This window comes from Bubalus bubalis, chromosome 9, assembly GCF_019923935.1.
Source record: "Bubalus bubalis isolate 160015118507 breed Murrah chromosome 9, NDDB_SH_1, whole genome shotgun sequence".
Taxonomy (NCBI): domain Eukaryota; kingdom Metazoa; phylum Chordata; class Mammalia; order Artiodactyla; family Bovidae; genus Bubalus; species Bubalus bubalis.
This window is the reverse complement of record NC_059165.1, coordinates 48627020-48654952: the sequence shown is the minus strand read 5'-3', so window position 1 is coordinate 48654952 and position 27933 is coordinate 48627020. Positions and strand designations below refer to the sequence as shown.

The 27933-nt window shown below is 42.5% G+C and overlaps 1 protein-coding gene across 3 annotated transcripts; it reads right to left on the bottom strand.

Moving 5' to 3' along the window:
• Positions 1-27897, bottom strand: SLC36A2 (solute carrier family 36 member 2). Of its 3 annotated transcripts, XM_006041199.4 has the most exons (10): positions 27617-27897; positions 23133-23223; positions 22154-22242; positions 21514-21609; positions 17846-17930; positions 13737-13952; positions 12256-12354; positions 6114-6280; positions 4010-4179; positions 1-1123 (listed from the first exon to the last, which is right to left on the bottom strand). In XM_006041199.4, exons 1-10 carry the CDS (start codon positions 27769-27771, stop codon positions 852-854), a joined length of 1440 nt encoding a protein of 479 aa, XP_006041261.2. In that variant the 5' UTR covers positions 27772-27897; the 3' UTR covers positions 1-851. The 3 variants fall into 3 exon arrangements, with proteins under 3 accessions (XP_006041261.2, XP_044803372.1, XP_044803373.1); XM_044947437.2 differs by lacking the exon at positions 27617-27897 and having other exon boundaries at positions 23114-23193; XM_044947438.2 differs by lacking the exons at positions 17846-17930; positions 21514-21609; positions 22154-22242 and having other exon boundaries at positions 27617-27896.
• Positions 27898-27933: the final 36 nt, after the last annotated feature.

The following is a 27933-nucleotide window of genomic DNA, read 5'->3' as shown; positions in this document are numbered from 1 at the left end:
TTCAAAGGGCAGAGATACAGGTTTTACTTCTTGATGGGAGGAGTTGCAACATCACATTGTCAAGAGGAATTTGAGGCCATTTTTTCAATCTATTACAAGAACCTTGAACTTTGCTTGGTGTGTGGTGGGTAAGCAAGAATGCTTGTTGCAAGAATTAAGAGGTTAAGAAAAACAAGAATCAAGAGGTAAATAATGAAATAGTGTCATTGTTTAGCTCCTGCCTACCCCCACACCCCTGCCCCCACCATTGGCACATCTACTTTCATGAGGACTGCTTTGTCGAGATCTTTGAACTGGGCCAAAACTTTATCCAGCTGTCGAGAAAGTTTATTGCCCTTGATTTAAACATGATGGCTCTTTTCTGTCCGACAGCTGCAGCTCGCACTGGACCTCTGGATCCTACCGCTTTGATGCTGGAGCTATTCACACTTTGCTGGATTATGGATTATGTCCACTGGAAAAGAGGACACCCTTTACCAAATCACCGTAGCCTCAGCAGGCTGCCCCTCCTTCTGTCAGTCGCTGCCTCTTGGATCCCGCCTGGTGGCTTCCTCTTGCATAGCCCCACTCAAGGTAAGAAATTCATCATGTGAACTGCCAAAAAGTTGGATGGAATCAAGAGCCTTCAGAGGGGGAGCTCTCAGTGTAGGGGAAAGCTAGAGATGGAAAGAAAAGAAATAAACACACAAAAATTTTTAAATTACCACCTAGACCTTGTCTTGGTAAGTCCGTGCTTGTTTCACTGTGACTTAGCCCAGAGAAAGGTAAAGCCCCAAAATACAGATAATGCACATAAAAGAGATTTGTGTCATTAAATGTCAAGGTGCTGGTGGAAAGAAGCAGTGCCATATTCACTGAGTAAAAATAGTGGAGTTGGAAAAGGTGGGAGAGTCTCCTGATTGGATCAGCTCAACTAGGGCCTGGTAGGTCCCCATCACAAAGCCCACGAAGCCCAGGATGCTGATCAGGGTGTCCTTGACGATGGTGATGGGGCTCAGGCCCTCTGAGTAGTAGGTGCTGATCTCCAGGAGGGGTGGGATGATGAAGGCCAGGGCACTGCCACTCAGGGAGCCCACCAGGGAGAGGACCAGGTCCAGGCGGGGGATGAGGATAGCCAAGATGCCTGCAGGAGATGATACAGGATAGATGGAACTTCCTGGGCTTAGCCAAAGTCTTAAAGTTTGCTTTAAAAATCCTCTAATTAAAACATATACCAATTGTTTCTTACACATACAGCTACATAAAGAAAAGCTGAAACTCCTATAATACCACCAACCACATTCACTAAAGGTTACACATTAAAATTATAGTGTGTCTCCTTTCAATCATCTTTCAAATACAGACATTAATATTATTGAAAAGAAAAACTTTCCCTCTTCTCATTTAGGTTCAGTGTTTGGGGGTCTTCGAATTTAACTGACAACAGGCAGATTAACAGAAGGAAAGACAAGGTTGATTTAGGGTTAGGAAGCCTTCATATGGGGTTTCCTAGGCCATGCAGTGGTAAAGAATCTGCCTGCCAATGCAGGGGATGCAAGAGATATTCGATCCCTGGGTCAGGAAGATCCCCTGGAGGAGGAAATGGCAACCCACTCCAGTATTCTTGCTTGGAAAATTCCATGGACAGAGGAGTCAGGTGGGCTGCAGTTCATGGGGTCACAAAGAGTCGGACATGACTGAGCAACTGAGCACAAACACACACAGCCTTCATATGAACTGGGTCCCTAAACAAAGATAGGGATTTACATACCCACTTCAAAGGAGGAATTAAAGTGGGGGAGAGCTTCCATGTTATTTAATTAAATTACTTAGACTGTGATGATGGTTAGTCTCTCTGACTGAAAATCTCCCAGAAAGGGGATTTATGGTGCCTGTATTTTTCAGAATATTCTGCTTAATTCACAAAGGACATTTAGATAAGGTTTTTTCCCCAAGGCTGCTTGTACTAATGTTTTTAGTTTAAGATAATTTTCATGCCACAGAGGTACATTTCAAATCTCTACATATTTAATGATTAAGCTCTTACTTAATAAATAACACTAAACAACAGTGCTGAGAACTGTTCCAGCTGTTTGGAATATATCAATGTACAAAACAGACGAAGAAACCCCTTGCCTTTGTGTAACTAATGTTAATAATTAACAGGACTACCAACACCTCTTACTTGCAAACAATTAGAATGAGTAATTACTCACAGGAGAAAGGGGGTCTTCAGTGGGAATAAGATCACAGGGTTCCTTTAAAGGAGTATCTTCTCCAAGATTTACATACATGTCATAAAATGTCTAACAAAGAAACACTTAAAGCTAAAGATCCTGAAATTATATGATTTATAATATATATGTTTTTTGTATGATGTTTTATAGGCCTGGGCTTTTACATTTTTTATTTCACTTGATGGACAATTTTCCTGATTACAAGCAAAACACAGAAGCTTCCCCCAGGTCTGCTACAATGGAGTGTGGTATAACGGCACAAATCAGGACTGGAAGGCAGGATTCTCCCTGTGTGGCCTTGAGTTAAGTCTCCAACTGTTTCTCAGCTTTTTTCCTCATCTGCCAAATGGGGATGGTGTCTATCCTGTTGGGTATTATTGTTCATACTGCAAATGGTTTTAAAGTCTTAAAGAAGTTAATTCATGCAAAGCACTCAGAAAAGTTATTTTTATTATTACTTCACTATTACTTTATTATTTGTTTTTCTTTTGTCTTTTGGCCATACCATGTGGCATGCAGCATCTTAGTTCCCTGATCAGGGATCAAAATGGGCAAACTCTGGGAGATGGTGAGGGACAGGGAGGCCTGAAGTACTGCAGTCCATGGGGTCTGATACAGAGTCGGATACAACTTGGCGACTGAACAACAACAGGGGTTAAACCTAGGGTGGAAGCATGGATTCTTAACCATTGGACTGCCAGGGAAGTTCCTACTTTATTATTTTTACTTGTTTGCATACTTACTGATTGAAAAGAAAGTGAAAGCATTAGTCACTCAGTCGTATCGGAATCTTTGAGACCCCATGGACTTGCAGCCTGCCAGGCTCCTCTGTCCATAGAATTCTCCAGACGAATACTGGAGTGGGTTGCCATGCCCTTCTCCAGGGGATCTTCCCAACCCAGGGATCAAACCTGGGTCTCCCACATTGCAGGCAGATTCTTTACTGTACTGATGGGGGCAAATGCAAAAGCTTAAGGAATTGTTATCTTCATATCTAAGGCAAATTCACTGATCTTTCTAGAGTCTCTAATATTCTGTATGGTGGTGTCCCTGCCTCCGAGGACAAACTGGGAATAGATGATTTCAAAGGAAGAAAATTGGTGTCCCGTGATTTATATGGGCTGGTCTAGCACAACAAGAATCACAATTAAAAGGGGCCTTAGGTACAGGGGGCCAGAGCACACACAATGCAGGAATCTCTATCATCTTCACCCCCACTAAAATACTAAAAGTGAGGGGAACCCTGGATCATAGGGCCTAGAGCACAAGGAGGGCTGCCACTGGCCACCATTTTCAACCTCTGTCCTGGAGGTAAACTGTGATGGGTCTGGACTGAGATGACTTGGGTTCAAATCCCACCTCTGGCACTTCCTGCCCAATTGCTTCTCACTCCCTCCTTCAGCTTTCTCATTTAATGTAGAGTTTATCATAGTCCTACCTCATAAGAGTTCCTGCAAAGACTGAAGAAAATATTATGAAATATAGGAGAGAAAGAGCTTAGCTCAGAGGACAGCACACAGTAGGTGTTTAATGAAAGTCAATTCTTTTGTAATTATTACTTGATAAGTTATTCCCTCAAGCTGGATACCAGTAAATCTATCTAATTAGGTATATGTAAGAATGAAGTTATTCCTTAAGCTTAAATAAAATGAATTACTACTTCAAAAGCCTTAGAATGGCCCCAGAATACAGTTACAGTATGCAATTAATGCTGGTTATTGTGACTATCGTCTACCATCTGGCTGATTCCTGATAGCTCTCTGGAAAAACCAGGCGCTCTGCCTTCCACTCACATGTCAGGCTGACCATGGCGAGGCGAATGAACAAGTTCAGAGGCAGGGCCCAGCGCTTCGACACGTGGGAGGTGGCTAAGGGAATGATGATTTCCGCAGGGACGTAGAACTGCAGGGCGTAGGTGCACAGGATTCCAACAATGTAGAGGATCTTGACTGACTGGTACAGCCTGCAGGACAAACCAGAGCAGTGCTCTCCAGGCCAACATGCTCTGACACCTGGAATCTTTGTACATTAACCTCTGACCGTGGAACAGTCTTGTGGGCAAATGTTTCCTTGTCTGAAAATGATGGGGAGGGACCACCTACAAGAGGAAGTCACGGTAGAGCATGCAGTGGTAAGAGACGGAATCGTCACAGATTCAAATGGAAGCAGTTGAGAGGGTTACCTCTAAAAAGAATCTCGGGTATGGGTATAAATAACACCTTCACAAACCATTATCACTTGAGGCTGGATTTTAGATTTTAGGAAAGAGAAGTTCAGGCCAGGTACCTTGCTCAGGGAGATACAAGTGATAAGTAGTGAAGACCTGGGTCTAAAAGATCTGCTCCTTTGTAATCTCTGTGTGTTCTTAGGAATTCTCTGGATCCCTCAAAACTGTTGGCATATCAACAAATACTTCAAGTAGGCTGAAAGAACTGCAGAATCCCAAATCCTTGGGGGAAGAGGTAGTTTACAAAGAGGGATAAAAGAAGAGACAGGGTTACTTAGAGGTCTCAGGCTAGGGGCAGAGAGACCACATGATGGGGGGTGTTGAGTGTTATTGATGCCTTTTATGACCTACAGAGGTAAGGCTTTTCCCCTTTAGTTCAATAATGTGGTAGATGCATCTGGCCTGTTTAGTAAACCTGCCTGTGCATACTCAGTCCATTCCTTACAAAGGTAACTTTCATATTTCTGGATTTCTTGCTTACACTAGTTCTGTTGCCTGGAACACCCTCTCTACTCCCTCCATCTGTGCAGTCCCACCTATTTTTTGAAATTCCCAAGGAAGCAGTACATGCCAGATGCCTTTAGACATATCCAACTTGATCCACATGATAACTCTGTTTTTTAGAAGAGGAAAATGAGAGTCAGAGAAGTTAAATAAACCACCTATGACCATAAGCTAAGGGTTGGTGTAACTGGGACCTGGATCCAGGGTGTGCAGTTGTCCTTGTTTGGATGGAGCCATCTCATGGACAGGATGATCCCCTGTACTCCCACTCCAATGTACTTTTTCTACTGGGGAGTCCTCAAGGCCTCTCCACTATTCTTGAGGGCTTCTTTATTCATTCCTAAGTTACATTTGTGTACATACACTATCCCTTCCCCATTTCCATTGGATCACAAGCTGAAAAGATCATGAAGCTCAAAATTATAGTCTGCTCACATCAATACCTTCCACATCCCCATGTGTCTACACTTTCATCTGCATGTAATTGGGATACAGTAATTGCTTGATGAATGATACTGATCAGCTTGGGAAAGGAGCACTGTTTAGATAACTTAAGCCTCCAAGTGACCCTTCAAAAGACAGGTATCTTGTAATGAATGACATGCCTCAGTGTGGGAGAAAATGATGCACAATGTGATAGGGGTCATCTATCTATTGAGATACTGCATTATTGAAGTCTGGGTCAGCTAACTGTTGTATGAATTGGGTCATTTAAATATAAACATTTTCCAGATTCCAACGGTCCTCCCTCACTAGTTCTTGTTTTACTACTTTTTCATCCTAGCTACTCTGCAAGACTTGGTAGTACAGGCTTAGTAAATGTAATTTGGAGCTGCCCACTGGCTCCTCTCTCTGCCTCTTGGTCTCTGTGCCCCTTCCTTTCTCTCCTTAGGTGACAAAGGACTCTGACTTTCCCCCTATTTTCCTAAATCATGTCCTTCCTTGAACTAAGCTATCAAGGCCTCACTCAACATGGGAGACTGTTGTTGGGGAAGAGCTCCTTGGACAGAGAATCTAGAGCCCAGGGCTCCAGTGAGAGCTCTGCTTCTCCTTGTGGATGCCCTCCAGACCTCAGTTTGCCTTCTGGGGAAGGGAGGAGAAAGCGACCTATATGTTCCTGTGCCCACTGGCCCTGAGTCCCCACCACCTGAGACCCATGGAGTTACCAGCAGTTGGGCAGGTTAAGGGTTATGCTGGCCTTGACATCATCTCCAAACCGCAGGTAGCCCAGAGACCCGACACTGATGTAGAGGGCAGTAATGATGGACATTCCCAAAGACAGGATGACTGGGAAGCGGCGGGCATCCTTCATCTTGTTTTCCAAGGGCAGAACCTAAAGAAACACCACAATGTAAGGAGAAGGCAATGGCACCCCGCTCCAGTATTCTTGCCTGGAAAATCCCATGGACGGTGGGGCCTGGTGGGCTGCAGTCCATGGGGTCGCTTGGAGTCGGACACAACTGAGCGACTTCACTTTCACTTTTCACTTTCATGCACTGGAGAAGGAAATGGCAACCCACTCCAGTGTTCTTGCCTGGAGAATCCCAGGGATGGGGGAGCCTGGTGGGCTGCCGTCTATGGGGTCGCACAGAGTTGGACATGACTGAAGCGACTTAGCAGCAGTAGCAGCAAGAAGAAAGAAGGAAAAAAAGGAACATGGGCATCAAGAGGAAGGCATGCCATTTCTGGGAGTATGTACACAAAATCGGAAGTAGGAACATGCACAGAAATTTGTACACCTACATTCATAGCAGCATTGTTCACAGTAGCCACAAGTTCGAGGCACCCCAAATGTCCACTGATGAAGGAATGGATAAACAAAGTGTGGTCCATACACACAATGGAATATTATTCAGCCCTTAAAGAAAGGAAATTCTGATATATGCCCCAACATGCACAACTGTTGAAGACATAAGCTAAATGATCTAAGCCAGTCACAAAATGACAGATACTGTGTGATCCCACTCATTGAAGTAACCCAAGTAGTCAGACTCAGAGTCAGAAAGTAGACTGGTGATTCCCACAGGCCAGGGGAGGGATAAATGAGGAGTTATTGTTTAGTGGGTACACAGTTTTGGTTTTGCAAGATGAAAAGAGATGGATGGTGATGATGGTTGTACGATAATACGAATATATGTCATTGAACTGTACACTTACGGCTCAGGAAACTCAAGCAGGGGCTCTGTATCAACCTAGAGTGGTGGGATGGGGAGGGAGATGGGAGGGAGTTTCAAAAAGGATGGGATATATGTATACCTATGGCTGATTCATGTTGAGGTTTGACAGAAAACAGCAAAATTTTGTAAAGCAATTATTCTTCAATAAAAAATAAACTAATTTTAAAAAGTTAAGATGGTAAATTTTAGGTACATTTTACCACAATTAAAGGGAAAAAAGGAAAGGCAGGCCTGGAGTCACAAAATTATCCTGGGACCATTCAGAGCTGGAAGAGCCCTGCAGGTTGACCAGACCAAGGAGGTCAACTCCCTGGGGTGGCCCAATCTGGCCAGCAAGTGTGCTTTGTTTGGCCACTGTTTGCAGTTTCATTAAGATGCTGTAAGCATACTATGTCGTCTCTCTCTCACTGAGTAAGACTAAAAGCCCTGGACAGAATATATTAAGCAACTAGCCATGGACTCTGAAAAATATATAATAGAAGGTGAATTGCTCAAAACCAGTAAAAATGGCCTTTACGGCAATGAGTTTCCTGATTTTTTTTTCTTCTTGTATCTCCTAGTTAAGGAGAGCCCGAATCCTAGAACTATGTTGTGGAGGCAAATGGAAAAAAAAATCAAGCAGAAACCCTCTTTCTGGCTGGAAGACCTAAAATAGGGGATCCTGTGGGACGGAGAGCATGGAGAGAATTCTTAGTATTCCTGCTTCCTTTTTACTCTCCAAGCCGTGCCCCCAAGGCAAGTCTCAGGCACAGAGCAACAGTCTGCTATACCAGTGATTGCAGTGGTTACCGAGGCACCTAAAAATCTGAGACACACTAATTCTCTTGGAGCAGAGGAACAGAGAAAAGGTGCTTTGAGAGTCCAAAGAGTAAGAGGTAAATTGGATTGGCTACATAATTTGTGGGGCCCAGTGCAGAATGACAATGAAGAACCACTTGGTCAAAGGTCAAGAATTTCAGTTTGATGAATGCAGGGCATTAAACCAAGAGTGGGATCCTTCTAAAAGGCAGGGCCCCATGTGACCACACAGGCTGCATGCCCGTGGAAGGAATCCCTATTACCCTTTCCTCCTCTCTTTACTTTAGATACTCACCCTTGAGTGAGGTCCAGTCACAAGAACTGGGTAGACGTGTAGGGAGGCTGAAACCCTGACTTTCTAGCCAGAGGACCAGAAAAAGAAGCTGCTGAATGAGTTTGCAGCACACTGGTGAGTGTGCAGGAAAACACAGAAAGGAGGGAGCCAGAGAAAGTGACCCTCTAAATCTGCGAATGAAATCTGGGCTCAGCCCTGAGCTGTGCATGAGCAACTGATGTGAAGCATCAAAGGAAAGCTTTTGAGAACTAAACTATTGTGGGGACCACCATCTGGTCTCTGGGTAGTATAAAGGCAAAGTGAAGCCAAGTATCACTTTAAAGTGATAGAAAACTAGTCTGATATTAAAACCATGGTCTAAGCTGTGATATGCTTATTGAACACTGAGGTTAATACATGGTCTGAAGAAAACCAGTGTGAGAAGCAAACTGATCAAAGATTTATACCAAAGAAACTACAGCTGAAGCTACTTCTGTTCTATACCTTGCATCCTTGTCAAACCTGCAAATAAAAACTATGTATGTTATGTAAAGTTTAAAAACAAAATAAAATTAAAATTAAAAAAAAACCCAAAACTATGTATGAACAAATAAATAAATAAAACCATGATCTCCTGAAGATGGATCAGGACTTGTGGTCTTAATCTAATCAGATCGATTGCTTGCTAAAATAAAAGATCAATATTCTTCAGAGGATCTTGCCATGCTCCAGAATCTCATAAAACAATATTCAAAATGTATAGAATACAGTCTATAATTAATCAATATACAAAGAACCAGGAAAATATCAGCACTTCTCAAGGGAAAAGATAACAGATGTCAATCTTAAGATGCTCAAATTGTGGAAATATCAAAGACTTAAAAGCAATTATTATAACCAACTTCTCTGAAGTAAGGGAGAACACAAATCAACAGATAAAAGTTCTCAGTAAAGAAGCTGAAAGAATAAGAACCAAAGAACCAAGCTGAAATTTTAGAACTGAGAACCCCTGTTGAAGGGGCCCATTGTAAATGACAGAACACAGTCAGTGACTTCTCCCTTCTCTTGAAAATAGATAACAGGAACTATTGAATCAGAACATAAAAGAGAAAAAAATGATTTTAAAAAATGAATAGGGCCTCAGAAACTAGTGGGACATATATTGAAGTGTCTAACATTCAGGTTACTGGAGTCCCAGAAGGGAAGGAGACAGAGCTTGGTACAGAAAAAAATTATGGAAAAGATAATAGCTGAAACTTCCCATAGTAGGTAAATGACATGTATTTACAGATTCAAGAAACTAAGTGAAAATTAAATAGGACAAACTCAAAGAACACTTATCCAGACAATATAATACAATTGCTGAAAACCAAATATTTTTAGAATAGTATCTTGAAAGTAACTGGATAAAAACATCACAAAAAAGAAAATAGGAAAGATAAAACAGAGAACAAATAACAAAATGTAGACCTTTAAACATGACAATTATTAATTGCAAATGGTCTAACCATACCACTTAAAAGACAAAGATTGTGGTTGCCAGGGCTGGGTGAAGAGGGGAATGAAGTGTGACTGCTTAATGGGCAATAGGGTCTCTTTTAAGGGTGATGAAAATGTTTCAGAATTAGTGGTGATGACTACACAATATTGTGAAGGACTAAAAGTCACCGAATTATGCTCAGAATGGTTAAAGTGGTAAATTCTATCTTGATAAAAAATTAAGGGGATGGAAAAAAGATACATTACACAAATACTAATTAGGACAAAGCTGGAGCTCTAATATGACATGATTTTAAGATAAAGCTTGTGCTGTCAAGGTACTTTGGTATTTATGAGAGGATAGACACATTGATCAATGAATCAGTATAGAAAGTCCAGAAACTGACCCATACTCATATACCAATTAGCTTTTTACAAAGATGAAAAGGTAATTCAAATGGAGAGCAGTCTGTTCAACAAATGATGCAGGAATAATTGGGCATCCTTTAAAAACTGAACTTCGACATATAAACACTTTTAATGAAAATTAACTCAGAATGGATCATAGATCTAAATGTACAATGAAAACAAAATATTTAGAAGAAATAATAGAAAAATCATTGTGACCTTGGATTAGACAAAGCACTTTAGAGAAAACATGAAAAGTAAGATCCATAAATGAAAATTTTTGATATGTTGAACTTTATCAAAATTAAAACTTTTTCTCTAGAGAAGACACTGTTATGAGGATGAAAAGATAAGCTACAGACTAGAGAAAATATTTGCAAATTACATGTCTAATAAAGGATTTGCATTTGGAATATACAAAGAATTTTTAAAGCTCAACAATAAAAGACAACAATTCCATTTTTTAAAAATTCACAAACTATCTGAACAGGAACTATACTGAAGACAATATACAGCTATCAAATAAGCCCATAAAAAAAAGTCTCAACATTATTGGTCATCAGTAAAATGCAAATGAAATTATAGTAAAATACCACGACACACCTATTAGATTGGCTTAAATTTAGAAAAACATTACAAATACAGATAAGACCCAGCAAAGATACAAAGGAACTCTTAACTCTTGTACATCTGGTGGTAATGCAAAAATGGTACAGCCATTCTGGAAATCTGTTTGGCAATTTTCTATAAAGTTAAACATACATTAGCATGTGACCTAACAAATCTATTCTTAGAGAAATGAAAACATACATTTACACAAAACCCTGTATACAAATGCTTACAGTAGCATTACTCATAATTATCAGAAACCAGAAACAACCTAAATGTCCTTCAACAGGCAATAGATAAGCAAATCATGGTACTGCTCATGCAGTGGATGCTCAGGGGTAGAAAGCAATGAGGTCCTGATGCATGCAACCATGTGGATGACCTTACATGCAGCTAAGTGAAAGAAGCAAGGCTTAAAGAGTTACATACTATCTGATCCCATATGGATGACATTCTGGAAAAAAATAAAACAATAGAGACAGAACAGAAGGTAAATGCCAGGGGTTAATGGGAGTGGGGGTAAGTGGACTACAAAAGGGGCAACATAAGGAAGCTTTTCATGGTGGGGGAATTGTTCTGCGTCCTGACTGTGGTATATCTATGACTCCGCATTTCTTGAAACTTACAGCAATGTACATCAAATAAAAGTGAATTGTACTGTATATAAATTAATAGTAAATGTAAAAAGCATAGAGGCACAAAGAGACACAGACTACTCATTGCAAAATAAATGAGTCACAGGTGAGAAATGTGTAGCACAGAGAATACAGTCAATAACTATGTAAAATCTTTGAAGGGGAATATAGTCAGTAACTAAGTGATATCTTTGTATTGTGACATTATCCTAACTAGATTTATCATGGTGATCATTTTGAAACCCACAGAAATATTAAATTTGTTGTAAGTAACAGGAATTAACATAGTGCTGTAGGTCAAATATAATTGACACTATATATGAAGGTTAAAGTGAATCATAAGTTCTCATCACAAGGAAAAATTTTTTTCTATTTGATTAATTTTGTATCTATATGAGATGATGTGTGTTCACTAAACTTACTATGATAATCATTTCATGATCTACATAAGTCAAATCATTATGCCATACACCTTTAAACTTTAACAGTGCTATATGTCAATTATATCTCAAAAAACTGGAAGAAAAAAATTATACACAGCACTCTCCTTTTTCAAGTGTGGAAGTAGAGACTGCACAATATTCCACTGTAAATATACTATACTTTCCAAAAAAACACTTTTTTATGTTTCATAAAAATCCTGTAACTTAAATTGTACACCTCCATTTATCTTGATTTTTAAAGATTAGGAAATGTATGTTGATATGAAGATAAATGTTTAATAAATGTATTGGGACAGGAATAAAACTGTATCCTGACCATTCTAACCTCTCTGCTATAATAACCTACTTTCTCCTGCTGGTGAAAACTGACCCAAGTGAAGTCAGAGGTTAGTTTCTCTTGTGCACACAGAAATCCAGAGCGCCCAGCTCCTGTTCAGAAGGCCACCCACAGCACCTGCGAAAGTCTACCTTAATTCAAATCTTACCACACCAATGCTTTCAAATGAAAAAATGGCTGTTCCAAAGAAGAGCGAGTAGGTCTTCCAATTTGCTACCAGTGGCAACTGGCGGGGGTCTGGAATTTCCTATGAGAGAGAGAAATATGATAAGACATTTACTCTTAAAGCATGTTTGGGCTCCCTTAAGAGGGAGAGTATTCTGAGAATATAGCTGAATTAAGAACAAAAAGTTGAATGTCAAGAAATTCATAAAACTTCAAAAGGAAGCAGGCAACAATCAAAGTTGATTTTAACACTGCCCAATACCAAAGAGCCAGAGGAAAGAAAGATTGAGGTATTATCAGAGTATTGAAGCATTAGGATCTCATGGAGGGTGTCTAATTTATCAGAATTGTCCAGAAGAAAATCTTATACAGCACAGGTTAGTACTAGTCTAACGTGCCCAAGAACATTTTGCATGTGCCAGTGGATACGGATGTTGGAAATCACTGTGACCGCAGTTGCAGGGATATTCTAGGGAGCCCAAAGTATAGTAAGTTAGCTAAGTATTAAAGTTCCCTTTTCTTCTTCCGTGAGCTATAATAGAAGGAAAGTGTGTGGAATAAATATTTTATTAAAGTACCTTGTGATCTACTATGACAGATCAAAATTACAGAACCATTTCTCTAATTGAGCAACCTCTGGAATAGTCCAAAAATTAATCAGAAGTAGCTGTTTCATTGGGAAATTCAATTTTGTAGAATCTATCAATACTGCTTTAAGGCTTATCTGAGTTTATCCTAAAATATTTGGCTAATCTGTTGCCTTTACTAAATTCTATGGACAATATAACTTTTTTTCTTGTGACTTCTGAAAGTTTTATAGATTATACTACCTGGGTCTTTTGGGGTTAAATTTCTGTGTAGTCTTATCTATTACAAAACAAAAATCGGAAAGGATAGAAAAGTAGGAAATTAATGGAAAATCAATACCCGTAACTCAACTTCAAAGATGTGTGATTTACATCATGGTAGCTTCATTTGTGGTCTTTCAAGGCTCTCTATTTATACCTCTACAACTAAATATTAGTTGTCATTGTTTTCTCTTGAACTTCCTAGGGATAATTTTGGGATTACTTGGGCCTGCAGCTTAGAGGATGTAAGACTAGTTCAATAAAGTTTAGCTCTGGCAGAAAATCCTGCTTTTTATTTGCCTTCTGCTGCTCTCCAACCATTATAGAAATGGTCTGTAGTTCACCAATCAAGATATTTTCCTTGCAAAGTACAGTTTTTCTCCTAAAACCAGGATTTCCTATAAAATGAGTATTGGAGAAGCTACATGAAAGAAGAGATATCCTGAAGAATGAGAGTGCACAGAGACATCTTTGTGGAAGAAATCCTACAATAGAGTGAGTTCTAAGCTGCAGACTGAAGTGCATACATACCTACCCTTAGGGATGGCCCCAAGCGTCAGTCTATCATTGATAAAATACTCTGCTCGTTGGAGGAGTCAGAGTGTGGTATGCTAACCTGGACGATGTACTGGACAATGATGATCAAGCTGGTCAGCATGGTGATGTTGGCCAACAGGGAGAAGACAGTCAGGACCCTGAGGTTCCGGATGAGAACTATCAGTACCAGGAAGGGCAGGAAGGTGAGCATGTAGAGTCGAGAGTCCATGGTGGGCGTCAGAATCACTGTCTCGTAATGGCAGTTGTTGGTTGTGCTATTAACTGCTTCCACTATCTGGGAGAGGAATGGGAAGAGCAATATGGCCACATGATTAGCTCAGTGCCTGGCCCATCATCAGACTCCCTCACAAACAGCTGGCGTGTCTCACATGCCCAGGTCTTACAGTGAGTTAGAGTGACGTTAGGACTTCTTATTGCAAATCTTTTGCATCATACTTCCTCAAAAGAAGCTGTAGAAATAACTTTAATAAGCATAAATGCCTAAACTTAGAGTGGCTCTTCGTTGGCTTTTGGCAACCTGGAATCCATTCCTCTTGATTTTGATTTATTTTTGGTGCATTCTCTCTCACCTGAATACAGCCTTGGTGGACTGTAAATCACAATCATGTGGTAGAGCCAAAGGACTGGCCCTTGACTCAAGCAGGGGCACTCACATCTCTCCCTGGAATCTGAATCTATAGGAAAACGAGAACAGGCAGAACTGGAAAAGGGCAAACAGTACTTCTGACAGGGAATCCCTGAGGAGAGTGCTCATCAGTTCTACTATCAACATCTCCCTTGATGGCGTGGTTCTTGTTCCTGTCCTTTTCTGAAACCCATTTTTTAAAAGTTTTCTCTGTCATTTTGGATGTAAGCCAATCTTGTTCCACTAAACTTATTTTCTGCTTAAGTTCCACTGAATCTGTTTCTTCTGCTTGTAACCAAAACAGCTCATTGTTGTTTCTTAATTAGACTAACACTGATATTTTGAGTGAGAGAACTCTTCCTTGTGAGCATTGGACCATTCGTTGCAGGACATTCAGCATCCTTGAATGCCACCCAACAGAAGCTATTAGCATCCCCCAGTCATTGTGGCAAACATGGAACAGCCCCTGTACACTATACAAACAGCCCCCTGGCAAAGTGGGGGTAGGTGGGAGGGTACCACCCTCCTTTGGAATCACCATGACTCAGTAGATACAGTCTTATTGTGCAAGCAACACAATTCATTGTAGAACAATTAGAAACTGGAGTTAAGCAAGAAGAAAATGAAGAAGCAATGGTAATCTCAGTACCCATGGGTAGCACGGTAATGCTTTGCAATGTATTCATCTACACGTTCTATGCAATATCACAGATTACATATATTACACACATTCTTTTCATTTTACAAGACTGTAACCATAACATATACTCTTGTTTTCAAATCTCCTTTTCATTTAACAAATCATGAATACGTAAATCAATTGTCAAGTCTTGTTTTTTTTTTGGATTCCTTACTACAATAGGAAAAATACTTGGAAAATTAGCCAGGTATTCAAAGCCTGCCATAAATGGACCCATTCAACTGTGAAGGCTCTTCCTCTCCTAAGGCCCACACCTTCTGTAACCACTTGTACTGCTTTCCTGAGAAAGTCCCATACATTCCTGCCTCCAGGTGTTTATTCCTCCTCCTACCTTGATTGCCAGCTCTTCTTCAACCTACCTTTCAATGCCCAGCTCAGATGCGTCTTCTCAAGGGAGCCTTCCCTTGCTCCAACAATTTCTCCTGCTCCCATACATTTCTGCACCTTAGTCCACAATTAAGCATGCCCAACTTCAGGGCATTAATGGAGTCCTGATCCAGCACCAAAATATTATATTGATATTTAGCTTTATTCATATGCCTTTGAGCACATCCCCACTTAGTCTGCAAAGTCCTTGAGACAACACTCACCTTGTCTCTAGGCAGATGACTGACAAAGTTCTGCTAATGTCAGACTGATTTCTGAGCAGCAACGTGGCAATTAAGAGCCTTCAAATCAAACTCCCTGATCCAGTGATTTTACTTAAAATATACATTTACTAAAGAAATAAACAGATATACAAAGATTTGTATAGATTATAGTAGAAAAACAAAGGGAAACAATATCAGATGATAAAAGATTAAGTATTCATTGTGATGGAAAATTATAAAACTATTAAAAATTATTTTAGAGACTTTCCTGGTGGTCCAGTGGCTAAGATTCCTCGTTCCTAATGCAGGGGGCTTGGGTTCCATTCCTGGCCAGGGAACTAGATCCCACATGCTGCAATAAAGATCAAAGATCCCATGTGCCACAACTAAGACTCTGTGCAGCCAAACAAATAAAAAATTTTTAATTATACAAAAATTTTTAAGAACATTGAAAAATGCTAATCAGTGAATGCTCATTTTACACAACAACAAGACTTCCCTGGTGGTACAGTGGATAAGAATCTGCCTGCCAACCCAGTGGACACGGGTTTGATGCCCAGTCCAGGAAAATCCCACTTGCCATGGAGCGACTAAGCCCGTGTGCCATAACTACTCAGCCCACATGCTGCACGTGCTGAGCCTGTGTTCCAGCACCTGAGCTCTGCACCAAGAAGACACTGCAGTGAGAAGCCTGTGCTCTGCAACAAAGATCAGCCCCTGCTTCCCACACCTAGAGAAAACCTGCATGCAGCAACAAAGACCTAGCACAACCAAAAAAAGAGAAGGAAGAAAAATACAAACTTCCAATAAATATATGAAAAGATTCTCGAACTCCCTAGTAATAAATAAACACGATAAAGAGCAACCAAAATGTCATTAAAAATAAAACAATGCCAGTGAGTGTTAGATTAAGAATACTTTTGTTTTACTTTGAGAAGCAGTATAGCATAGTGTTTAAAAAATAGAGCTGTGATGTTAAAAGGCCTATGTTTTTAACCTTTGCTCTGTGACCCTATTTATATAAATTATAGAGTTCATAACATCAGTTTTCTCACCTGCAAGATGGGAATAACTGCAGTACCTACTCTGATAAGACCATGTGTGCTTAGTCGCTCAGCCGTGTCCAACTCTTTGTGACCCCGTGGACTGCAGCCTGCCAGGCTCCTCTGCCCATGGGGATTCTCCAGGCAAGAATACTGGAGTGGGTTGCCATGCCCTCCTCCAGGGTATCTTCCCAACCCAGGGATTAAACCCAGGTCTCTCGCATTGCAGGCAGATTCTTTACCATCTGAGCCACCAGGGAAGCCCCTGATAAGACCATGGAGAGAACTAAATGAGGGAAAGCTTATAAAATGATCAGCATTATACCTGACACATAATAGAAGCTAACTTTGAATTCTTACTATTTTTTCCTTCTATTTAATTTTCTTTTTTTACATTTCCAAATTTCTGATACTACATTAAGGAAAAAAAAAAGCCCTAAAGAACAGTGTTCTTTGTTAAGGTTATTGATTAACTAAGGATGATCTCTGTTATTACCCATATTATTTTGTTCAAATTACTACGACATAACCTCTGGGTCAGATTGAAAGAATTTCTAGGGGACAAAAACTGTTAAACCATAAAGATGAAGCAATTAAAGGTAATAAAGATGACCCAAAGATTAGGCATCATTTGAAAAGACCTGTTATCAGTTTAAGAAGAGTTAAGGATGATTAAGACAACTCTTGGACAAAAGGTACTGTGGAAAAGTAACCACTTACAGAAATCTGCAGATACGTGAACTGGGGGAAGTCTGTGTTCACTGATAACATCTAGTTTACTTTCCTTTGTATGGTGAAAATATGCATGTGCATGCATGCTCAGTCATGTCTAACTCTGCAACCCCATGGACTATAGCCTTCATTGTATAAGGAGAATACGTGTGTGCATGCATGCTCGGTCATATCTAACTCTGCGACCCCATGGACTATAGCCTACCAGGCTCCTCTGTCCATGGGATTTCCCAGGCAAGAATACTGGAGTGGGTTTCCATTTCCTTCTCCAGGGGATCTGACTGATCCAGGGATTGAACTCTTATTTCTTGTGTCTCCTGCATTGGCAGACGGATTCTTTACCACTGTGCCACCTGGGAAGCCCCATGACGAGGACACTAGGGCCCAAAGAGAAGAAGCCATTTGTTGAACAACTAAAAAGAGAGGATCCTCCTTTTGCAGATCTTTTTCCCTCTCACCTTCTCTAGAAGACTCTACCTGTTTTAAATTATCAGCCAGAAACACAATGTATACGCAGCAGAAGCCCATCTGGGTGACTATAAGAAAGAAGCTCACAATACGCCTGAAAGAGAGCAGAGAGAAAGGAAAAACTTGTTATAAAAGAAGAATTGACTTGTCATTTCCACTTCTGTCCTCAGGGGTTGGTGACCCTCGACCAGCACCCTCGGTCCTGCCACCACAATCAACAATGCGGTAGTAAGAAGGGATGTAACAATAGTTCTTTTAAAAACACGTCTTTAAATCACCCCCACACTCTCAGCTCAGCAAGTGGTAAAATTCTTCATCGTGAGAAACCTTGCCCCATACCCAGCTCTGTGCTGATACTAACCAATATAAGGCAGTAGGGTCAGCTTATTAGCGATCATTAAAACTTTTTCCTACCAGTGCCAGACACCATATTAGGCACTAAGGATACACAGACAAATAACATACGGCCCCTTCCTCTACTGGTTGAGAGATTAGTGGATGAGATAGACCAAAAAAAAAAAAATAAATAAATAACATGGTCCTAAGGGCCATGGTAAAAAGGGCAATTTACCCAAATTAGGGAGCAAACAGCCTTTTTAGAAAAACCAATACCTGAGCAGAGTCCCTTGGGAAGAGGAACAAAGAGAGAGAAAGAAAAGGAATAAAGAGGAGGAGCAGACGATGAGGAGGAAGTGATGAAAAAGTATTTCAGCAGAGGGATTAGGCAGAGTTCTACAGCGGGCATGTGGAGAATCCACCGAGGGCCCAAGACTGAGGGTGGGAAGACCTGGTAACGGAGGTGAAAGATGGCAGCCACCTGGACAAAGCCATGGTCGTTAGAATGAGAGAAAAGAAAGCATTTTAAGAGACACTAGGTAACAAAAACTTACAGAACCTGGTGACCACCTACACCCAGGGAAAGGAAAAAGGAAATGACCTAAGGTAAGTGCCAAGTTGTTTGGCCTGGACAACAAAATGAACAGGGAAACTTAGAAGGAATAAGAGGCTTTAGGGAAGGGGAGGAATGGCACATTCAGTACTTGAATGGTTGAGCTTGAGGTTCCTACAGGAGACATTCAGCCATATACTGGGATCTGAAAATGCTGATTTGTCCAGGAAATAGACAAATTATTTATCCAGGTAATGGATAAAGGACAAAATACCTTTATTCAGGTAGTGGATAAATCCTTGAGAAGGTGAATCAGTGTTGGAAAGTGTACAGAGAAGAAAAGGCAGTGTTCCAAACCCTAGAGAATACCAACATTTAAAAGGAGAATAGAAACAAAAAAGCCTGCAAAGTAATGGCCAGAGAGGTAGGTGGGAAAACTAGGGTGAAAGGGGGCTTAACAGAAGTCAAGTGTAGAGAAAATGTTCAAAGAAGAGAACAGCCAGTTGTCCCTACTGCCTCCGAGAGGTTCTCTGGGGGCAAAGAAGGTGTATCAGGGATTTCTTTTAGGACACTGGTGGAAAGGACTTTGGTAGAAGTATATGACAGGAGAGCCAGGGGACCCATGAAGGAGGTGTGATGGGGTGTGTGGAAGTAAAGTCAGAGGGTGAGCTTTTCTTTCATGAAGTTAGGGTGTGAGTTCCAGTGTTGAAGGTACCCCTTTTGTTCATCACTGTAAACCCACTGATTAAAGCACTTCCTAATACACTGAAGGTGTTTAGTAGTATATATCTGTTGAATAATCAGAAAATGAATATGAGATAGAGGGTGGTATATGGTCCAAAGGGCTTTATTAATTTATTTATTTTTAAGATGGAGATATAGGAACACATTTCAACATTGGGAGGAAGAATTCATAGTTCAAAAAGAAGTTCAGGTTATAGGAGAGGAGATAATTAATGGAGTGGTGTTCTTAAATAGAGCAGGAAAATCTACCTTATATGCTCAACAATGAGTCAAAGGATCTGAGGGGTTTCGACAGACAAAAGCCTCCTCCTAGGTTACACAGTTGGGAAAATCCTGGTAATTATCCCATAACCTTTCTAGTCTGCTCATAGACTGAATTTATAATACAATGTGTGAAGGGGCTTCGGGTGAAGAGAGGCATCAGACCCATGATGCTCATGGGCAAGGCACACCTCAGGTAGTGCAGTTTGGAATATCACAGTTCAAAAGAGACTTTGATAATCTAGAGATGTGCAGAAAAGAGTAGAGAAGGTGGGGAGAGGTCTGGAAATGAAGACAAAAGAGTAGATTTACTCCCAAGTACCAGGGAACAGAGGCTTCCCAGGTGGCTCAGCGGTAAAGAATCCATCTGCAATGCAGGAGACATGGGTTTGATCCCAGGCAAGATCCCCTGGAGGAAGGCATGGCAACCCACTTCGGTATTCTTGCTTGGGAAATCCCATGGACAGAAGAGCCTGGTGGGCTACAGTCCATGGGGTTGCAAAGAATTTGACACGACTTAGTGACTAAACAAGAAAAACCAGGGGACAGAAGGCATTGATTTTCTACCATCTCTGAAAGCAAAAAAAGCGGCAGTTGCAGGAGGAAGACTTGAGCTCACCAAGGAATCAATGTCTTGGTTTTTCTGGTGTATTTCTTCTCATTATATACTTTCTCCCTAAGAGACCTTTTCTGTCCCCTGGCTTCATAGCTAATGACTTCAATTCAGTGTCTCCTGCATGAAGATTAGGTTCAACCCTATACATATAACTACCCACTTGATGCAACTGCTCGTATATCCAAAACAGAAGTCACCAGAAGTCTACCTTGGCACTTTTCTTTCCCCACAACGTGAAGATCCAAATAATGACCAAATTCACTTCTCTGCATTCCCACTGCCACCAGCCTGGACCCAGCCTTCACTGTCGCCTGCCACCAGGATGTTGTCAACAGCCCTTTCATGGGCCTAAGTATACTTTTGCTTCCTTACAATTTATTCTCCTTAAAGAAGCCAGATAGAGTTTCAGATAATGCAAATATGATTAAAACAGGAAAGCCTCTGATTAAAACCCTCCAAAGGTTTCTTGGTTGCTTTTAAGAAAAGAACAAGACCTTAAAGAGGGTCTAAAATGTAGACCTTGATAGGGCCCTGGATCTTCAGCATCATCTCCCTATCTGCCATCAAGCCACCTGGTCTTTCTTTACCCTGAAACTGTCATATTCTCCCTCTTGCTTTAGGACCTTCATATTTTGGTCCTTTCCCTGGGAGGCCCCTCAGACTCCTGCCCACTTTCCCCTAGGTAATTCCTTATTCCTAAGAATGCCTTCTATCAGACCTAATCTCAGCTGTTACATCCTAGGAAGTCTACCTGAACCTACATACCTCTTCTTACCTGCTTGGGAGCAACTAGTACTTCCTTCCTTCATGGTACTTATCCCAGTGACTATTAAGTAACTGTTTAAGGTCTGGGTTTCCCATTGGACTATGGATTTTGCAAGGGCAAAGCTTTGTTTGCCTGGTTTTCTACAGTATTTCTGGGGCCTGGTAGGCAGCTGCAACTAAATAAATGTGGTTTAATAAAAAGATGAATGAAATTAAAGTTGGACAGCAAAGGAATGAGCCCTCTGTATATATAAGGAAAAAGGCTGGATCAGGCAGATTGCCATTGAACTCCTTTCATGTGAAGTCCACTATACTGTATCACATGAGCCAACTTTGCAGGGAAGAGGGCAGCCCTGACAGTCACATGTTCTTCATACTTTGGGCAAAGGAAGAATAAGATACCTTCCCCAGCGTGCATGGTTTCGGAGCCAGGCGCTGGGGTTGGCTTCTAGTCCATGCATCACTGTATCCCCATAATCCATAAAGGGCTTATTGAACCTGCAGAAGAGAGTGCATACAGTTAGCGGGAGGCAGTTTAACCTAAGATCACATACTGAAAAGTCAGGAGACACATAGCAAGGCAGAACCCAGCTGGAATGGAAAGAACACTGGGGCAGGCACCCAAGTTCTAGTTCAGACTTTTGACACCTGGTGGTATTTCCTTGGTGGCTTGTTTTCCTTACCTGTCAGTTGGGGCGGTGACTACATAACAAGGGTAACAACACACATATTGCATAGGTACAGGTGTTCTCATATCCATGATTCTGTTGGATCCTCACGACAATTCTCTGAGGCATGGTTAGGCATGGATTGTTTATGTCCAATTTACAGATGAGCCAGCTGGATAAGCACAATGGTCTGACTGAGATCAGCTAATGAGTCACACAGCAGAGCCTCCTTAGGTCCCTGCCCCAGATGCTTTTCTGTTTTTCTGGGCCTTGTTGAAGGACATTAAGAAGTGAAATCTTATTACGTGGGATGTTTCTGGGATGTCTCTGAGAACCAAGTACTGAGGGAGTTGACAAGATGCTGTTTTCCTCACCTGTGGCAGAAGTGCCGGGCACACCTGATCAGGATGTGCATACAGTGGCAGGAGATGAAGCCTATGGCCAGCAAACTGAGTGAGCCCATCTGGAGGACGGGCCAAGGGGCAAGGGAAGAGAGGAGAGAATGAGTTTGTGAATAACACGGAGAGGATAGATTTGGTAGAACAGATATTATTCAGGAATCAGAGAACTTTCTAGCAAACTGGTTTGTGAGCCCTTTTTAGCAGTAACATTTATTCTTTCTTTTCTTTTTTCTTTCTTGAAGTATAGTTGGCTTACAATGTTATGTATTCTTTCAAATGTGATCTCAAGTAGTACTCCAACAAAGGGCAAAAAACAATTACAATGAGGTGCTGTGGTGGGAGTAAGGGACTCAGAATTCTGATCCTTGTAGGTTCTGAGTGTCCCTGAGAGGTAGTGCTCTATAGCACATAGTTGGAATACAAGCTATGGTCCAACCCTAGCATTGCCCAAGGGAGGAAACTGACACCTGGACTGTGGACAACTGACCCGCTGCTGCTGCTGCTGCTGCTAAGTCGCTTCAGTCGTGTCCAACTCTGTGCGACCCCATAGACAGCAGCCCACCAGGCTCCACTGTCCCTGGGATTCTCTAGGCAAGAACACTGGAGTGGGTTGCCATTTCCTTCTCCAATGCATGAAAGTGAAAAGTGAAAGTGAAGTCTCTCAGTCGTGTCCAACTCTTCTTGACCCCATGGACTGCAGCCTACCAGGCTCCTCTGTCCATGGGATTTTCCAGGCAAGAGTACTGGAGTGGGTTGCCATTGCCTTCTTCGGACTGACTCGCTAAGGCCACTCAAAGTCTGTGGCAGAGCCAGAATTCAAACCCAGCTTAGATGTCTAGACTCCAAGTTGCATTTCAGAAAGATTGCTCACCGTAGGCCACCATAAACCCTGTCCTCCTACTCCCAGCTATTATCCAGTTGTACTGAACCCACCTTCAGCAGCCCGTCTTACCAGGATGCCTGCATTCTTCATAGCCAGCGGGAGTCCCAGGACCCCTGTGCCCATGTTACCTTTCACCAGGTGAACCAAGGTCTGGAATGCCCTAAAAGAGGAGAGGAAAAAGACATGAGCATGTGGGTGCACAGAGGTGAGGCGATCCAACAGGCATCCTATTCCAGCATGCCATGCCTGAGTTGAGCTGGTCCATAAGTAGACTCCTGTCTGTATCTCAGTCCCCATGGCCTTTTCAGGCACTCTGGATCTCATGTAGGGTGACCAAGCATCCCAATTTGCCCTGCACTATCCTGGTTTTAGGGGCTTCTCTGGTGGCTCAGACAGTAAAGTGTCTGCCTACAATGCGGGAGACCCGGGTTCAATCTCTGGGTTGGGAAGATCTCCTGGAGAAGGAAATGGCAACCCACTCCAGTATTCTTGCCTGTAAAATCCCATGGATGGAGGAACCTGGTAGGCTACAGTCCATGGGGTTGCAAAGAGTCAGACACAACTGAGCGACTTCACTTTCTTTCTTTTTAGTGGCTCAGTGGTAAAGAATCTGCCTGCAGTGCAGGAGACGTGGGTTTGATCCCTGGGTTGGGAACATCCCCTGGAGGAGGGCATGGCAACCCACTCCAACATTGCTGCCTGGAGAATCCCATGGACAGAGGAGCCTGGCGGGCTACAGTCCACAGGGTCACAGAATCAGACATGACTGAAGTGACTTAGCATGCATGCATTGGTTTTAGCAGCTCACACTTAACATATGCCATTAGAACACTTACTAGAATATATAACAGACATTATGCTAAGGATTTCATGCATTATCTCATTTAATCTTCTTGTGATGATGAGAAAGTACGTTATTACCTTTTTTGCAGATGAAGAAACTGAGGAATAGAGATTTTTTAAAATAGACTTATCTAAGGATGTGTGTGTGCTAAATTGTTTCAGTTGTGTCCAACTCTTTGCGACCCCATGGACTATCTAAGGATATTCTGGGTATATATACCCAGAAACTGTCTCAGAGTTTATGTTCTTCACCTCACTTCTACTGGGCTGTCTCCAGGAAAGGAGTTCAGATAGATGAGTTAAAGAGACAGCCCCATTTCATAATAGAGGAAGCTAAGGCTCAGAGAGGGCCCACGGTCACGGTATCATTAGCAGATACAGAACTGAACTCAGAGGAAAGGGGAAAGGGGAGGCAGCAAACAGAAATCATGTGACTTCTGGTAAAGAAATCAAGTGACTTGGGCCCCCAGGTGGGTATCTGCTAGGACAGGGTAATTTCGGGTTTGGACTCCAGAGGGATTTTTTTTTCCCCCTCAGGCCAGGACATCAAACTGGGGAATGGCAAGTCTCCTCCCACTTCCAACAAAAACAAAACCCAAATTTCAGAACTTTCTTTAAGACAGATGTGAAGGTGGTCCAGAAGACAAGGTCTAAACCATTAAGGAGAAACATATACTCTCTTTGATGGTGAATTAACAACCTATCTTCATATCTCTTTGAAAAAGAAAGTGAAAGTGAAGTCGCTCAGTCGTGTTCGACTCTTTGCAACCCTGTGGACTGTAGCCCACCAGGCTCCTCCGTCCATGGGATTCTCCAGGCAAGAATACTGGAGTGCGTTGCCATTTCCTTCTCCAGGGGATTTTCCTGACCCAGGGATCAAACCCAGGTCTCCCGCATAGAAGGCAGATTCTTTAATCTCTGAGCCACCAGGGAAGCTAGACCAGGTTAAACTGAGTATCAGGCTTACAAGTTGAGAAACTTCACCACTTTCCCATGAGAGCCTTCCAGTGAGGAGACATACTGCTCAAAACAGCAGAAGTACTCTGGAAAAAGCCTGGTCTCTGGGGTTGGACAAATCAGGGATTAAAACCCAAGGCTGGACTTCCATGGTAGTCTAGTGGTTAAGACTCCATGCTTCCACTGGAGGGGGCTTGGGTTCAATCCCTGGTTGAGGAACCAAGATCCCAACCAGATCTTGGTGTACATAGCCTGGCCAAAAACAAACAAACAAAAAACCCAAGGCTACAATTTAACTAGCTGTGTTATAGTGGGCAGCATGTCTGTTTTGCTAAGCCTCTGTAAATATTAGGAGGAATGGTATTTTTGAAGGACCTGTCCCAAACACCTGTATCTTTATATTAATCCCAGAATCCTCTAGCTTCCTGAGGAACTGCCCATTGACTTGTTAAGGGTTAAAGAGGAAAACTGCGGGGGAAAGAAAGAGGGTAGGAGAGTCTTTGCATGCTTTTCTCTCACCCTGTGGGTGTCAACATCGCTGACAGAGCACTGCACCCCACGGTTCTCCAATGATGGGTTTGTTTGGCAACCACGGTCAATGGGTCACTTGGAAATTTCTATCTAAAGGACTTAGGAAATCAGAATTTAGACCACTCAGGCAACTTAATAATGTGGTGAACTGTGCAAAGCACTGGGCTGGGAGGCAGGAGACCTGAGTGCTAGTCCTAACTCCTTCGGTGACTCTGGAATGTCATTACAGTTGTGGCCGTCAGCTTGCAGGCATTGCACTTGGGGGCTTCCTCCACGATGTCCTTTGCAGCCAAACTGGGAGGACCTGACTGTTATTTCACAGGGGAGAGTCTAGAGTACTGAGAAGTTCTATCACCTGCTCTGGCTGGTAAGTAGCTAAAGTGGGAATTCAAACCCAGGTGAATATACTCCACAGGTACCATACTTACTTGACCTGTTTATTACCTCCCTCCTAACTAGGAGCAAGTTCTGACTTGCTTTATATTTTTGATTCTTACATAGCTAAAATTACCATTTAACTATGTTTTAGCTCAGGAGATAAGAGCTAATTGGTTCCCTCAAGGTCTCTGATTGAGAAATACCCCACCTCAGGGACTTCCAACCAGTCCATCCTAAAGGAGATCAGTCCTGGGTGTTCATTGGAAGGACTGATATTGAATCTGAAACTCCCACACTTTGGCCACCTGATGGAAAGAGCTGACTCATTTGAAAAGATCCTGATGCTGGGAAAGATTGAGGGCAGGAGGAGAAGGGGATGACAGAGGATGAGATGGTTGGATGGCATCACTGACTCAATGGACATGGGTTTGGGTGGACTCCGGTAGTTGGTGATGGACAGGGAGGCCTGGTGTGCTCCGTTCATGGGGTCGCAAAGAGTCGGACATGACAGAATGACTAAACTGAACTGAACTGAACAGGGACTTCCCTGGTGGTCCAGTGGTTAAGACTCTTTGCTTCCAATTAGAGGCTTGCAGGTTCAATCCCTGGTTGAAGAACTAAGGTCTCATATGTCCCATGGTGTGGAAAAAAATAATAAAAACTCTGAAATACCCCACCTCAGCAGTGCATGGTCCCAAGTCCTGAAGGGCTCACTCTCAGTATTGTGAATTCTTAGCAATTCCCAGGACTAGTCCTGGGGCAAGTGAACCATGTCATAATGTCGGTCACTGTGTCCATCCCCGAATCGTCCTGTGGGGTGGCATGGGAGCAGCTTTGCCTGCCCCTTTATCATAACTTCTCCCTCTTTGCTGTACACCGTCCCCCTACCCCTACAACATTCAACCTTTCAGATTTAATTTCCATAGCCACCCTCCTTAAATTCACATTGCCACCAATGTATCCCTGTTTTGCATATGGGGATAAACTGAGGCTTAGAAAAAGAAGGAGCAGACCTTCTTGGATGCATATGTCCTTTCTACTATACCGACAGGGTCAATGTTTTCTTCATAAAGCTGCAGGATCTTTACCACCATGCCCATCAGCCACTAGCCACGCTGCTTGAAGGGTGGAGAGGAAGCGAGCTGGAGCCTGTAGCTTGGTTTCCCTGCTTTGAGTACATCCCCCCTTGTCATGGTTTGAAAGCCTCGCCAGAGATCTCCCCTTCCCCGACACAGACCCAGAAAGGTGGAAGAAACTAGACTCTTCTACATACTGTGCTTCTGATATCACTGCAGTTGTCAATTGAAACAGAGGCCAGGTAACTGCAGGGAGGAGGCAATGCTTGGTTGTCTGTGGTTTTAGCCCAAGCGTCACCTTCTACACCAAGAAGCTGGGGATTCTGCCTCCCTCCCAGACATTATCAGGGCCAGCCAGAAGCAAAACTGACTCTAGGGCTACATTTCAATAAAAATAAAATAAACTGACATTAGGGCTGTACTTCAGTTAAAAACAAGCAAACAAACAAACAAACAGACTCTAGGGCCAGTACTGGATTCCAGCCCCCATCCTACCAATGAGCCAGGGTGTGGCCTGGGGTAAGGTGCCTTAGTGTCCCCATGTGCATGTGTTGGGGGCTAGATCACTATATCCTGGGGGCTTTCTGACAGTCCCCCCTCCTGCCCCTTTAAGTTCTCAAGTTGACTCAGCCTCCGACTGCATTTCTTGAAGCCTTGGTCTCCCCATGTGCACAATGCGTCGGGGGTCAACACCCCTCTGGGGGTTCTTGTCACTGCAAGCTTCCAGGCTGGAAGGCAGAAATAGAGATGGCAGTAAAGAGCACTCACGTTATGCCCTTGGTCGTCTCCAAGCCGGGTGACTCGGAAGGGCTTCCATCCAAGAAACCGGAGTCCTTGTTCGGCAGCTTCTTGGCACTTTCAGGAGGGGACCTGAGGTCCAGATTGAGGTCAACAGCTTCCTCGGGACTCTTTGCCATGGACATGGCTGTTCAGAAAGAGAGGGCTCCCGGTGATGGAGGGGGTCTGCACTGAGCAGAAAGGTGTCCAGTCAGGTGCAAAACCCCAGCTGTGCGGCTTGTGCCTTTCTTCGGGCTCTGGCCAAGCGGGAAAGAGGCCCCGCCCACCTCCCCCGGAGGGTGCGCCTC